This window comes from Dendroctonus ponderosae, unplaced genomic scaffold (genome assembly GCF_020466585.1).
Source record: "Dendroctonus ponderosae isolate FM_Combo_2020 unplaced genomic scaffold, Dpon_F_20191213v2 Dpon_F_20191213_1, whole genome shotgun sequence".
Lineage (NCBI taxonomy): Eukaryota > Metazoa > Arthropoda > Insecta > Coleoptera > Curculionidae > Dendroctonus > Dendroctonus ponderosae.
Window position 1 is genome coordinate 10066129 of NW_026017110.1, and position 15802 is coordinate 10081930.

General features: G+C 31.4%; 1 protein-coding gene across 1 annotated transcript in view; it reads right to left on the reverse strand.

Annotated features, from left to right (window-relative positions):
* The window catches only part of LOC109539124 (head-specific guanylate cyclase), a 156332-nt gene that overhangs the window by 78719 nt on the left and 61811 nt on the right, over positions 1–15802 (reverse strand). The window contains exon 2 of the mRNA XM_048660853.1: positions 1091–1167. Coding sequence (XP_048516810.1) covers positions 1091–1167 — 77 coding nt within the window. The remainder of the gene's footprint in view (positions 1–1090; positions 1168–15802) is intronic.

Sequence of the window (15802 nt, forward strand, 5' to 3'; positions counted from 1 at the left end):
TCGCCTTTGAAAATGTGCACCGCAGTTGTGGACGAAACGTCAGGAAAAAATTCCGATGGACCACGGCTTCAAAGCCCGGAAAACATTCCTAAATGTCATCTCACGGCCGTGAAAGCCTTCATAGTCTGATTACTACTATTGCATTGCACTTTCCAAACGAATACAGAGAGTACAAATCACCACAAATCTGTATCAGTGTTGCTTCATTCAGATTTGTGAAACTGAACTAATAAAAGACCGTGACACTTCGAATTACGAATTAAATTATTGAATTTATGTTAATTTACTAAAAACGCTTTACTTTAAACTTACTTGAAACCTGTCGAATATACCAAGTTATCTATCTGGGATAAATGGAAATGGAAAAAAGCAATTGGTAAAAGTTAAAAGATGTTTTTTTTTCTGCAGGGGCCTGTTTAACATAGACTCTGTAAAAAAATAACGAGTCTGTGCAATAGTAACTGCAGCATGTAAAAAGCTGTTAAATGTAAGATCAAGAGATTAGAGAAACAAGAATATTATATGTTTATATACTTATGGTAATATTTTTTTTGATATCTTATGCAATGCTCAATGTAATATGGCTTAATTTCTTATTCCATACCTCCTCGTTTAGACGTACGATGTGTAAAAAAATTGGGATTTTAAAACAATTTGAATACAAATTTAATTTTAAAGTTCGTGTTATTCAAAAAACGTAAATATTTCCAAGTAAATGTCAAGTTTTCTAATTTTCATTAGTATATTGCTGCTTCTTCTGATTAAATTCTTAGCTTCATTTTTCTAAGAAGTTTGGTTGCCTGGTAACATGTCAAAGCAGGATTTTTAATTTTTTTGATCCAGCATATTGCTGTATCAGCGTGCATTAGATAGGAATGAATATTTTTGCATCAACTACTAGACATATAATTTTTACAAATGTAAATGTGTCTTCAGTTTTTAAGTGAAGCTTCCACTTAAAATGCAATAACGGTAAGCAAGTTCTATCAAACGTGGCAAATTAATACTCTAATTTTTAAATTCAAACAGTAAAAAAATTCGAATGCCCAAGTGTCTTATAAATATATGTCTCAACTTATGTTTTACTTACAAACATTCGTATTTTTCCGGTTCCGTTTCTTGCTCCCTCTGGATTAACGATTTTACGGCTTGGTGCACAGTCTCGTTCTGAAACCAAAAAGAGTATTGAACTTCTGGGATTTACTTTATCCAAAGTAAACAGATATAAGAAATCACATTTCCAAAGTTTGTATTGTTTCAGTTTTGAGAGTATTTAATTTTCCTGATCTAAGAAAAAATATCTTGCATTGACCGGCAAATCTCAACCACTTATTATAGATAATAAATGCAGAACATTTCGGATATGCAAATTTGGATTTAGTTAAAATGGTGGATAAAGCAGAGTGCACAATACATGCAAAGTAAACTGATATGCTTCCATTAAAAACCAAATACAATTTTGAGAAATCTTCGATTTATTTTTAAAATGGAACTGGTTACGGCGCCAGTCGAGTTGTCAAGAATGAACTAAGCTTGTTTGTGTTGTCGAAGTTAAATGTATGTTTTTTGGTCAAAACTTCTTTCAGAATTAATATTCTCAATTGGAAACGTTAACTTTATTTGCTATATGCATATTTACTTATTCGACAATAAGTGTACTCCTTTCAATTCTGATTATTAATTTAATAAAATAAAGTCACTTTTGCCTTAATAAAGTTGAGCTTTAAGGAATGCAGGATCTTCAAAGTTTTTGTCTTGAGCTTGAGTTAACAGTGAGCTGCTGGTTACAATACTTTTTATTGCTCATGTACTTTGCAGTAGATTTTAAATTAAAATGTTACTTGATGGAAAACTGCTTAATTTGTCGGAAGACCAAAATTATTATATATCCTGAGTGAAATATATACTTCATTATAAAATTAAAGTTTTATCGACCAATTAAGGAAAGCACTGTCCGTCTTCGCCAATTCGCAACTTCGTCTGCCATGTTTATTTACATTTAGTATTTACGTTCTTAAAGTGTTTACTGGGAACTAAATAGCTTTTTTCAGTATATACATCAAATAATTAAACAAGATTTTTTGGGCCAATTCATTATATTTTACTGTTATGGGTTGGTCTCTGGTAGGTTAAGAATCCTGAGACTAAATTAGAATCTCTAGAGTATTCAAGTCACCCAGAACGTCCTGATGTACCAGATTACTAGACATTAGATATAATGTACACAATATTAACACTATTATAATTTCAACTGGTCCGTAAGATTTCAATTTAAAAAAACATCAAATTGTTTTAATAGTAGCATTTATAAACCATATGTCGTTATTAACAATACTTAAAATATACCACAAAACACATACACTCCATATGACCATTATGTTCTTGGTACCTATGCTCATTAACCAAAATAATTAAAAAAATATATGTTGGATATTAGATCGAAAACCTTGAGACTTTCAATATAAGCACTTAAAATGGACTTTGTAGAAATGTAGAAATTAAGTTCAATAAAAAATTCAATGATTTTAAGTTAAAAAATTATATAATAAATCCCATGCTCCATTAGTTGTCGCAAGAGCATAATAGTTTAAAATTAAATTTAATCTTTTATCCGACTTTGTAACATCTCACTTCAAAGCAGAGCAAGATTATATTTCTAGATTGGTATACTTGATTGATTTTTATTGATAACTATGTTTGACGGCCAAAAAACATTTTATTTGAAAATTTTCAAGGAACAAATTACCACTCTGAAACTGTTTATTGCTGGGAGCTTTGGCAAAAACCTATCCGGCTTGACAGTAACTTGTGTACACTGCAAAGTTTGTGGTGGCTTCAGGCAAAAATATGAAATAAAACTGTTGCTTGCTAAAAGTTTTCAGCCTGGAAAAGAAAGCGTTTTGGGAATAGGGTCTCCAAAAGAGTGCAGGATCAAAATTGAATTGAAAAACTGACTTTAGTTTCTTAGGTGTCGTATATTTCCAGGTAAAAATTCCATCAGAAACTAAATTTGTCATGCTCGACCTTTCTTAACTCATGAAGTTTAATCGAAAAACGCGCCATACCTATTTTAAATATCGGTGCGATTTGACCGTTTATCTCTATACATACTTATATTAAATTACATTTGTATCTGCGTAAATAGATAATAGAATAATAAAATAATACCGACCAAAAATTGGAATTGAAAATAACTGACCTGCAAAATTTTAAATATGCAAGATACAATATACAAATACATATAATACAAATTAAATGTACATTGTTCGACGAGACATTTATAAACAATACCATTTCAAATGTCCAAATGTGTAAACATTGAACGATTCTATTATGATGGTGTAGCTTTTACCATTCGGTTGCGGCCGTGTAAATACTTTTGCTTTAGTTTTAGCACTTATTACAACCCAAAAAATATATATTTTTCGATATAACACTGTTTGAAATACATATATACATACAAATGATATCAAACGAAAATTGCCATATTGCTTAAAGGAAAGTGTAATAGGGTCAGGTATGAAACAACAAAAATAAATTAAAATTTTATTTCTTTAAAATTTGTTCTATTCAGATCGTATAAAAATAAGTTTATTAATTATGTTGCTATTTGTACTGCAATTGTCGAAGCGACTTAAAGTTAATTAAAACAATCAATTTATTGAAAGTTGTTTTTTTTAAATAAATAACCGGCAGCGAATTAACATGAAGCAAATTGCGTAGGATACTTAAGTTCCTTAGCGCCGGCATTCAGCAAGTTCTGTTTCAACTTAAATTCTATGGTACGGGACATAATTATCATTCTTGACCAATCACCTATAGATTAGTCATTCGACAGATGCTGACTAAAAGTGCATTTCACTTATTTCCTTTGTTAATAATATATGCTTCTCTTGATAAAATTTAAATTTAATTTTCTCGAATAATTTATTGGATTTTCTTCTTATCTTAATTTCAATGTGGAGAATTTCATATAATTTTTTTATCGTTGGGACCAAAGGTTTGTCAAATGATTGTATTGATTGAATATTAAATTCTTAAATTCTTAAATCTCTTATGTATGTTCGGGCAAAACGTGTTAAATAAGATTCAGACCAACACTATTTTGAACTTCTAATAGGCACAGTAATTTTGGCACAAAAAAAAAGATTCCCAGAGCGTTGATAACAATTTTGCTTCATTCTTAATTGAATCTAAGTTAACGAACCTAAGGTTAATATGAAATTACTAACAAAAATTGACATAAATTAATTGAAATTGTTGAGATTAAAAAATCGTTTAAATTCAAATAAAAAATAAGTCGGCAAGGGTATCTATGAGTAAAGCAAACAAGTAATTTTCGTTTCGAGTGTGAATTAATAAGCTGGACTATACTGAAATTTAACCTGTATTAGCAGAAAATTCAGATAATTATAATTATAGCAACGTATATAAAGGGTATATTATATCATCTTTGTTATGTGGGGATAACAGCAGTTCTATATCAACCAACCACTATGTAGCGTTAACGACTGTTGAGTAGATGTCAAAAACTTCATGAAGGTATAGTGGTAAAATCAATTCCTTTTACAATGATGTCTCGTAGTGCTGATAAGAGCCGAACGGTGTTCCTCGTATTTAACGAGAGTGGAAAGATTTTCTAGCAAAAGGTTGTATCACGAATAGGTGTAGACAAAATGATGAAAATATTCTCGCTCCAACGATATTGAAAAGAACGTTAAAAGCACTGGGTATCGCTTTATCTCAGCCCGAAAGCACAGTTCGTAGATAGGATAAAAAGCTCTTAGATAGTAAAAAAAGCCCTTTGGTGAAATTGAAAATTTTTCGATAACATTGAAAAGTTAGGGTGTTTCACCCAGCAATTTGGAAACAATCCCATAGAGATCAAATGACAAATTTGCATAATAATACCGAAATTGAAGTTAATCCCTTTAAATTGGTTGGCTAGTTTTGATCTTGGCAATTATTATTTTTTTCGTTTTGACTAAGTAGAGCAAAAACTTATGAATTTCTTAAATTTGTCTTATTTCAGTACACACGTGTAACTCGATTAATATCTTGATATCAATCATGAAAGTTATTGGTCCAATAGGTTGAATCCGTTTTTATCACTGCGTTATTAACCAAATTGATTTCGCCGTTTTACCTATTATTGAAGATTTCAAAAATATCGTCTGCCCTCACTGTTTATCTATGCTAATGTTGACGACCTTATAGATATCGATTTAAGTCAGCTTAATCCACATTGTAATAAAAAATGCAAGTAATTTTTAACAAAACGGTATGCAACTATCGAATTTCACAACAGTCCTAATGCCCAGTTTAAGTCCAGTCAAGTTTGTGGGCAATAAATATAGTTCGAGCTTTTAGGAGAATTTTAGTTAATTTCCAATTTGATGCTAGACTTAAACTTCGGACTTTAGGTAATGTTTTTTTGGAAAAAAAATCTATACCTCCAATTCAAGCAATTTATATAATCTTAAGTATCATGAATCTGAAAGTTCACTGTTGCTGTACAAATTAATCTATCCACTGCATTTTGGGTGAGAATAGCTCAATTTGAGATCATCTTACATCAACAAATTAAATCATACACTTTTTCAGATAAGCGCTGGAAAATACTCGTATATACATGTCGTACTGTATTGATTAAAAATTCATAAATTCAAAAACTCTTCAGCCTCATCTGTCTGATAGTTTATCTAACGCTAAAAGCTAAATTAAGCAATTATTATGTTGTTATAAGTTTATTACTTTTCCAAACTCTTACAATAGTAATGATTACTACTAAATTGGTAGTCAACACAATTAAATTTGAACTTAAAAAATTGCAAAGATTAGATTACAAAATAATTATTTTTTTAAAACCCCACGCGTCAATTATTCTAAAACGAAATATTTCGAAAACAGTTGTTTGCGAAATTTGGCTAAGAAAGTTAGACCTTTTGAATGGCTACACACCTATTCGAGCTTGCATTTTTAAAGTTCCTTATAAATTAGGAAATGCTTGCCCTGCATCGGTCCGAACTTGAATGCATGTTGTAAACATAATTTATCCATTGCATTTTTATCAAAGAAGGTTCAGATTGCGTCCATATTTTTATTTGAGTTTGGAGACTGAAAATTTTCTGAGATTCTCAAAAGGAAACTAGCGTTCATCATTAGTTAAGAAAGAAACTGAAATTGACTGACTGAACTAAATCATAAAAACTAAAGTTCTATTGACCTGCAGTTTACTGTTAAAAATTAAAACCACCATTTAAAATGTGATGTTGTTATTTTATAATTAAGAATTTAGTTGTTAACTGTTGTATTTGAAGAAAGACCGATCATTTATAAAGCGCGAAGGAGGCTTGACAATAGAAGACATATTATTTAATGTTTCCTTATTTTTTGCTATATCCGTCAACAATTTTCAACTCAGAGAGCCTCCAGTTTAAATGGCTAAAATGAAATATAAAGGTGTTAGATCGAGTGACCGTAAAATTAACTTCATATTCCGCGCCCTCGATAGGCACACAAAAAAGTGTTTTTCTTAAACCCTGGTTGAAAGTACGTACTCTCGCCACTGTTTTCGATGATAAAAGTATCAGATTTATTAATTACAAATTTTCTTCGTCTCGTCTGGAAAGTAATGACTTTCGCCACGCACGCTGACAGCTTAACTTTATCACTGACTGTGAGTTGACTGTTTTCACAACATTTTGCAATACTTGTAATTTAGTATACGGTACGCGAGACGAAAGTCGAAGGCCCGCCACTGCGGGCATGACTCCCTCGGCTTCGCCTCGGGCATGCACCTTCAAGTAGTGGCGGAACCTCTACTTTCGTCTCATGTACCGAAATATACTATTGGTCAGTTCGTTTAATATGAAAAGTATAAAAATACTTGTTTCAGGATTTATTTGCCGATGGCCACATTATGTGTTATTGTTTTCTTAACTCAAATTGTTTTTAGTTGAATTCGTGACTAAAGTTTGTTGATAATTTCGTGTTTTCCATCAATTGATAGGAATAAACATAAATAAGAAGAAGTTGGTGTGTTCACACTAGATGAAATTCAATGAAAGAAGTTTTTTGTAATGAAGTGTGTATGTAATTATTAATTAAGGCCAAGCGCTTTTGACAATTACGTCATCATCAGGACCGCTAAAAAAACAAAGTAACTAACTTATTTTAAGCATCTGAAAATTTGTTCAGTATTTCGAACAGATGAAAAAATGAGAGAATTCACTCTTTGTCAGCCAGATGTGAAACGTTTCTGTCTCTTCTGTTTTTGGACCAGCTTTATCAGACTAGTCACTGATAGCGCCGACCAATAAAGTTCTTTTATTTTTATTGTTTTTCTTTTAATGTTAACCTTAGTCTGTTTTCTTGAAAGTTTGTCATATAAAATTTTAACTATTTTAGACAGTTGTAACTAGTTTTTGGAGCATTTTCGTTTGACATGTTTTATTCGGTGCTTTTGGAGATGTTTGCTTGTGATTTGATGAGTAAGTTTTGTTTTCTTTTGCTTGGTTTTGTCTGTTACTTTGTTACTTTATTTTTTTTTGCGGCCCTGATGATGTAGGAGACCAAAGCAAATGTTGCAAGTTTAAGCGAAAAATAAACGTGTATAATAATACCTTGAATACAAGGAATTGTAATTTCGAGATAGTTAACTTTAATATCACAACTGTTTAGCCCTTGATACATAAATTGAGGGTGGTTTCAAATATTAAGTTTTATTATTCAGTTGCATTAAAACTGAAATTCAGAGTAGCTTGCCGAAAAAAAACACGTGATTCTTTTACATGGAGTCACAGGAATAAGAGCAGGTAGTCGTAACTCGAAATGTACAGTTACAATAATTACGAATTACGTTACGTTCTGGTTCAAATACGTTTGAGGTCATGCTCAAGGGACTCTGCTCTCAACATCTCAAATGATTTAAACAAATTGTTCCAAAATAAATGACAGATAAAGCTATGAACGTTCTTATAAGTGCTGCAAAAAAGGATAAAATCTTATATGCAATATAAATTTTCAGAGGGGTAAAAAAGGTAAAAAAGAAAAAAGTAGTTTACTGATGGATGAGATGTGGGGTTCCATTTTGAAAAAAAACGAACTCGTTCTAAGATTTGTAATTTTTTGAGGAAGCAATCATTAAAAAAGTCGGACCTGATAAGTGTTTCACTAAGTAGATTTCACCTTTTCCTACTATTTTGAAAAGACCCATTGCAGAATGTTTTGCATTTGAATAGCATCGATAACATGCCTTATAGGTAATAATTTTAAAGAAAAACACTGCTTTTGAAAATTTTTGATTTACTTCGACTTTGTGAATGAAAGTCTATTTTATTGTATTGATGCTTTATCCCTTATTAAAACTAATATCGTTTAACCTGAAGTAGTCTTTCTATTAAACCTGATATTGATCATTCCATATATTTATGCCTGATTTCACCAGTTACCGACCAGTTACTTATCTGAAATTGAATAAACGCAATTTCGCTATTGAAAACTAGATTAAAACATGCTAGCAGATTTTCGAAATACATGCACAGTTTATCTATGGAATATAATCTTACATATGTTGAATTATATGAACTATAACTGGACAAAACAAAAGACAATGTTAATTGCCAACGCGGTAAAGAAAGTTTAGAACTAAGAATGTCTATGGCATCATGTTTTATGTTTAGACACGAGCACTTACATAGCTTTGTGAATTCCTGAAACTCACAAGTGGTACAAAAACAATTGTCTAAAATAATGTACTATTAAATGTAAAAGAACCATGTTCAAAATATTTAAAGTAATTTAATATGCCAAACTTCTTATTGCTTACATGTTAAACATTAAACAACTTAATTGCCATGTTCTGATAGCAAAAATTATAAATATTAATTACCCATGAAGAATGGATATATTGATGATTCTATTTTTACTGAAGCGTTCAATTTTTCATAACCACTTGCCCGAGATGTGGTCATATTTCAATTTATGACACATTCTATCGAACTATTTCCGGGATAATAAGAAACATCTGGTGATTCATTTATTTTATACTGCCCGGTATTATTTATCGATATCGAAAAATTAGTCGATCTATCCTTATAGAAATGTACATGTGGGCGTTCTTTTGAACTAAATTCATTTGTAAAATCTTACAATTTATAAATAGAAATGCATTTTTCATAAAGCAGCCAATTGGTCTGGAGACGAAGAAGAAACGAAATATTTAAACAATTAATTTCGAAACTTTTGAGCAATTGAGTTTGAGATTCATTGTGGTTGACATTTTCAGTTGCTGGATTAGGCCAAGATAAGAATAATTTCCAAGTATTAAACCAAGTCCATTTCCAAGTTTTAAATATAACTTTAGAATAGTTATCTTCCACTCATACGTAAACCATTGCAATTGGGAAAATCATTTCATCCAGATTCAAAGTTAGGCGCGAGTATAAGCTTTGAAAGGTCTTTCTTGCACGGCGAGAAAATAATATATACATAGAATAACATTTGCATAAAAATTTAAGAGTTATGCGGCTGATCACTTGAATTATTGTAAAAAGGGTCATGTCGGAGTATATTTTTGCAGTTTTTAGAACATGCCTGTTTATTCAAATTTAACTAAACATGCTCAAAGTGGCTTGTCGCCTATAGATAAGGTAAGCTGTAGTACAGAGTATAAAAAATTAATTTAAATTGGTTATGGGCGCACCGCGGCCTTTACAAAAATTGAAATTGACTATTTCAGAAAATAACATTTGGTTGTCCTATGTCCTATTTTCTGTTGCTCGGTTCTTTAGCAGATTCTAAAGAATTCCTTACATTTATGATTAATCATAGTTATTTTTGAGTTCTGCAAGAATAAAATAACCTGTTAAATTAAAAATAAAACTTTCCATGAATGAACAATTCGCTGGGGAATTTCGATAAGTACATTTTTGTTGTTGAGTTATTTTGCATTGTAACAAGTGAACATATCGGCGGGAGTTATAGATTTTTGAGTTGCATGTAATTCTTCAAACAAAAATATGTACGTTCTAGCCTTTACACTTGACATTCTGCACTTCGAATCAAATTTCAACGTACTCTACTAGGGATTGTCGGTATTTAATAAATGTTGAATGTTTTGTATGTAATAAAACTAATGTTAGCGCCACATTTGTATTCGTATTATTTATGCAACCAGCCTTGCTCTTCTTCGTCTTTTCTCACTTGCCGATTCAATGCTGGCGAAGAGGGGGAAGGAACCTTTTTTTTTTTTTACCGGAAAGGTGGGAATAACCGCCATTGCTTTTTCTTCACTTGATATTCATTGATGTTTCATATTCTGCGTTCTTTGCCTCCATATTGGAGCAGTGTACAAAACCTTGCAATATAACATTATCAACACATTTCAAGCAAACCACAGTGTTTATATTACCCTACATACAGTCCACTATTTAAAGCGTATCTCCACCCCCAAACAGCATTTTTGCATTTAAAAAAGGGTGAGTAGGCGCAACAACTAATGTTGAATGTTTTGTAATTAAGAAGCACAATACGTCTAACAACTACACAAATAACGACTCGTGGCTGATGAAAACATATCTACACAGTTATACGTGCATATTTGGGTCCTACAATTGCATAAATAATACTTGTGCACTATACATGGCCCATTACTTTGTCTAACAAGTTGAGTTAGAAAAATCAAGTATTTCCAATCAAATAAAAACACATGACACTCTTTGTAACATTGACTGAACTGTGAAAACAATTAAGTTTCTTTTACAAAGCGTAATTTGCAACATTGTGCAGACACTGATGTCCCTAATTGCAATCTATCTGTTATCCGGAGAAATAGGAATTTGTTAATTGCCTTACTGACTTTGATTTATCAGCAAACATTGATAAAGTTTCAGGATCAGTTGAGAATCGATGCTTGCAACTATGTATGTGCGTGCACCGTGATTGCATAACAGTTGCAACTACAGGTGTGCTAAACGGTATTTTTTCTGGAACAGATTACAACGTTGCAGTTTCACTTTGAAATTAGGTATTAAAATATGGTTCCAAAAGTAACATGTTCATTTTTAAATTTTTTTACTAAAAATTCGCAATGATGATGATGGTGAAATAGTGATGATAAATAATGATTTACTTTATTTAAAAAAATAGTTCACATCATTCGTAGTGAAAATCCAAAGTAGTTTTGTAGTAGGAATGAATTGGCCATTTTTCCTAGGCACTGGGTAGCAATTGGACATATTTCTAAGTGAGTAATCTTACAATAATGAAACGTTTTTTCTAACCTTTCTCTGGTAATTAAAATGGGCTAGTGGAACTAGGTATTTTTAGGCCAAGATTTAGAAGGGATTATTAAAAATATGCCGACAAATATGTGTAGTACTGCCCCATAACATATGCAAACCCTTTAATATAGAATCGTTCCTGTTTCTTGGCCAGTTCCTGAACTGAATCTAGATATTGCCTGGTCGTTTCCATATACAGGGTGGCCATTTTCTGAATCTTTGTATGGATAACTTCTACATTTTTAAAGATAGAGAATCCGTTAAATGGGCAAAATTGGGCAGAATTCGAATGCCTATTCATTACCGTTTTCAAAATTTAGGTACCCGATTTGGTTCCTGAAATATCCTGAAAAGACAAGAAATCAACACTTTTTTAATTATCATAAAATTTGTAAACTGCTTAACTTCGAAAAAAAGTTAAAATTGTCTTTGGTAGAACTTTTTGCGTTGAATTCAATAAACTGGGACTCGTTGTCATAGTCACCTTGATTTACGAAATAGAAAATAAACTTTTGTTTTTTTAAATGTTAATCATAGCTGGCTGTGGGCCTTTTAAAATCTTTATTTTTTTCTGAATTTAACTATATAACTGTTTGTATGGTTTTCTCCTTTTGTTGTCGTAAAACTTCAAAAGAAGATAAAAATGTGTAATAGACTATGGAGACAAGAACTATATTATCTGTTGGTGAAATAAAGTGGACACACTCTTAATGTATGAATAAAAGTATATTGATAAATGATAAACAACAACACAGTACAAAAGTAGATTTCCGAACACGAGAACAATGCTGCATCAACAGCCATTTGCCGACGACTAACTAAAAAGGTTGCTCTCGCGATGAACAAAAATTATGCTGCCTAAGCAATATGGCGTTGTGGTACACTGTGGTCCATAATATATATGGCTGAACTTATATTGATAATATTAAAAGCATTTTGATTATAGTCTTATTCTAACATTATTACACAAAGCACAAAACAAAATGAAATAATTAACAGACACAATCATGTTTACTGGGCTAATGAAAATCATCACCTAATTGAAAATAGGCGAGATCAACGTGTTTTTTTTTGTGAATATCTGGTGAGGCATTATTAGTGATAAATTTATTGGTCCATTCTTTTATAATTAATTAACACTTTTTACCAAATGAACTTGAAGACATGTTGAATAGTTTTCCGTTAGTATCGTATCGAAAATTAGCATATTTTCAACATAGTAGTGCACCTTCACACAACTCACTAGTTGAATATCCAGATGCCAAAAAATGCCTGGACGTAAACGGAAGTTAATTTGAACATTTAATTTAAACGATTCATTATTTCATTTTTGTTTCGTGCTTTGTGTGATAATATAGTTCTTGTTTCCATAGCCTACTACACATTTTTATCTTCTTTTGAAGTTTTACGGCAACAAAAGAAGAAAAACATGCAAACAATTATATCCTTAAATTCAGAAAAAAAATAAGGATTTTAATAGGCCCACAGCCAACTATGATTACCATTTAAAAAAGCATAAGTTTATTTCTTTATCTCGTAAATCAAGTTGACTTTGATAACAAGTGCTAGTTTATTGGATTCAACTCAAAAAGTTGTACTAAGGGCAGTTTTAACTTTTTTTCTAGGTTAAGTAGTTTACATAATATGTGATAATTGAAAAAGTGTTGATTTCTTGTATTTTCATGATATTTCAAGAACCAAGTCGGGTACCTAAATTTTGAAAACAGTAATAAATAGGCATTCGAATTCTGCCCAATTAACGGGTTCTCTAACTTTAAAAATGTAGAAGTTACCCATACAAAGATTCAGAAAATGGCCACCCTGTATATAGAGAGAACAAAAATGTAGGTAATCATTCAACTTGTCGAAATGTGACGCAAGTTTCGTAAACAAGGTCAATATTTGCGTTTGACCTTAATATATCCTGCATAGCTTACGTCTCCTTTATTTGTCCTCCAGCATATTCACACTTTCTCTTCCAGGCCTAAGGGCCACTCAACCTATAATATTTAATTTCAAACACAAGCTATGCTATTTCATAAAGGAAAAAAAAATGGTTCTCAAGATTTTTTCAGAAAAGCGAGCAAGAGTGAATGGTTCCGGGATTTATGTGTTCCAAGTCCAATTAAAGTGTCTTACGTATAGTACGAAAAGGATTAATATTTCATTCATGTTACTAGTGCAACGAAGAAAACAGGCGACTTTTCTTAAGGCGACAGTTATCTAAACCATCGTACAATTCCATGCAATCCCGTGTAAAATCATGTGAACGATCAACATTAAGTAGGCAACTCCAAGCTGTTGTTCGTGTTAAAATCCATCAAAGTTATTTGGTAATTTAAACTTTTCGACTTCTCGATCACTCACACGAAAACTTAACTTCAAACGTTTTCTTCTTCCCGATTGTGCAAATTGTTAAAAAATGATAAGGCAAAATTAGAAGATGTGTGTTAAACATTACGCATTTTTAACTCGTTACATCCGGTTGTGGTCGAAAATCGTTTTAGGAAGCCATTCCGGGAACATAACTATTAATAATTAATTGGATCGAATGGACCGATTAATTTTAGATCTGCCGTGCTTTTAAAATGTCGTCAGTAGTCGTAGATTTACTGATGTTTCTAGCCTGGCCAATAATAAAAAGCAAATTTGGAATGTAACTGCTTTAAAATGGTAAAATTTTGGTATACACATCCGCTAGAAATTTTTTGTTCAAATAATAGTTGTATGTTCACCTTTGCTTAACAACGGTTCATATTTATGTTATTCAATTCTCTATAAACTACATCATGACATAGTTTCTCAAAACAAAATTGGATTATACTTGAAAAATATTTTAAAGCAACAAAAGTAAATTTTTATGTTAATAAAATATTTAGCAACCATCCCATAACACAGGCACTAAACGAAACATTGCAAAATTACCGAAATAGGTACTAAATAATAATTACAACACTCTAAAGTACATCCGGTGGAAAAGTTGTAAAACATTTTTTTAATAGATTACTTTCATTGATCCCTTTATATCCTATGAAGCGACGGAAATATCCGAAAAGCTTGTAGAATATATTTTTACTTTCATGAGAAATAAAAATTATTTTTGACATTTTGTAAATAGCAGGAATAATAATAATTTTTGAAATAAAAGTAAAATGTAAAATAAATGGTAATAGACCGAAAATAAAAAGGTATAAAAATAATAAGTCATCAGCGTTTAGTTAGAAAGTATCGCAATTTATTGCGTAATGTATGATCAAATTAACGAAATACGTAGCTGTAGGAGTCGCTGTTAATTAAATCTTGCCCAATGAATAATCTAAATACGGTTTCTTCTTTGCGTGTTCGAATGAGTTTCATAGAAATGCTGTTTTCCATTTTTCCCAAATGTTTCCAATTTTTTTATTGCAAAACCTCAGAAAATGCATAAACATTTGCATTTTTTCCGATGCCACCTTCTAATTTCTGGACGTCAAGAGCCGTTAAATGAAAAACGTACTCGTTGTGTATGCGATATATGTCCATTGTTGCCCGCGCAAAAGAAAAACATTCTAACAAAAGGAGTTACATGCACCAGGTATGCGCCTCTAAGTGATCACGAAACGAAACAAAGAATAAGCTGCAAAATGAGACAAATCTAAGAGCTAACAGTCAACTGTTAATAAAGAGCTCAATAATAAAACAGTATTTAAGAAGGTGATGTAGCTGTAGTTAATATATCAAAATTTCATCTCATCAAAATTCCTTGAAAAGCTCATTTTATAGTAGTAAGTAGAGCATGAGAGATGCATACAATTTTCTTTACGTAGCGCGGTAATAACGTTCAGCTTCAAAAATATATGCAAGATAGTTCAGCTATTTATATGAGCTCGAGTGTATGGAATACATTTTTAGAGGGAAAGCAATTCACAAGTGTAAGCAAATAACGCCAACTAGTCGCTAAACCATTTTCTTCTTATAGACTCATTTTCTTGGAAACACTTTTTTGAATAATATTATTATTCTATACACCACATGTGCATAAAACCGACATTTTCTTGAGCGGATCTTATAAACTTTTAGCGGTTCTTCTTGCTGAATAGTTTTTTTTTGAAGAGTGAAAAATGTAGCCATTAAAAGACTTGAAAACACAACAAAATTTATTGTAAATAGCATAAAACAATAAAGGAATCAGATCTGAAAACACTGGATTAAACTTAAAGAAACTATTTCGTTGATAAAACTAAACTTGCCAGCACATTTTCATGCCTTGAAAATGTTCGTATCATTTCTAAATAAAATGAATAAAATTGGTTCATATCCAATATTACACTACGCGAAGCGAAATTTCCTTTGTGTTATCGTAAAACATATCTGTCGTTTGCGTTCTCCTTTGAACCGACTTCTTCAAATTGGATATCAGAGAAAATTCCCTTTTTCCATGTGAGCAGAGCTAATATTACCCGATAACTGTTTGCGTGTCAAGTACGTGGACTAGAACAAACCCCTCGGGATACATAAAGCTTTTAACAAGGCAAAAT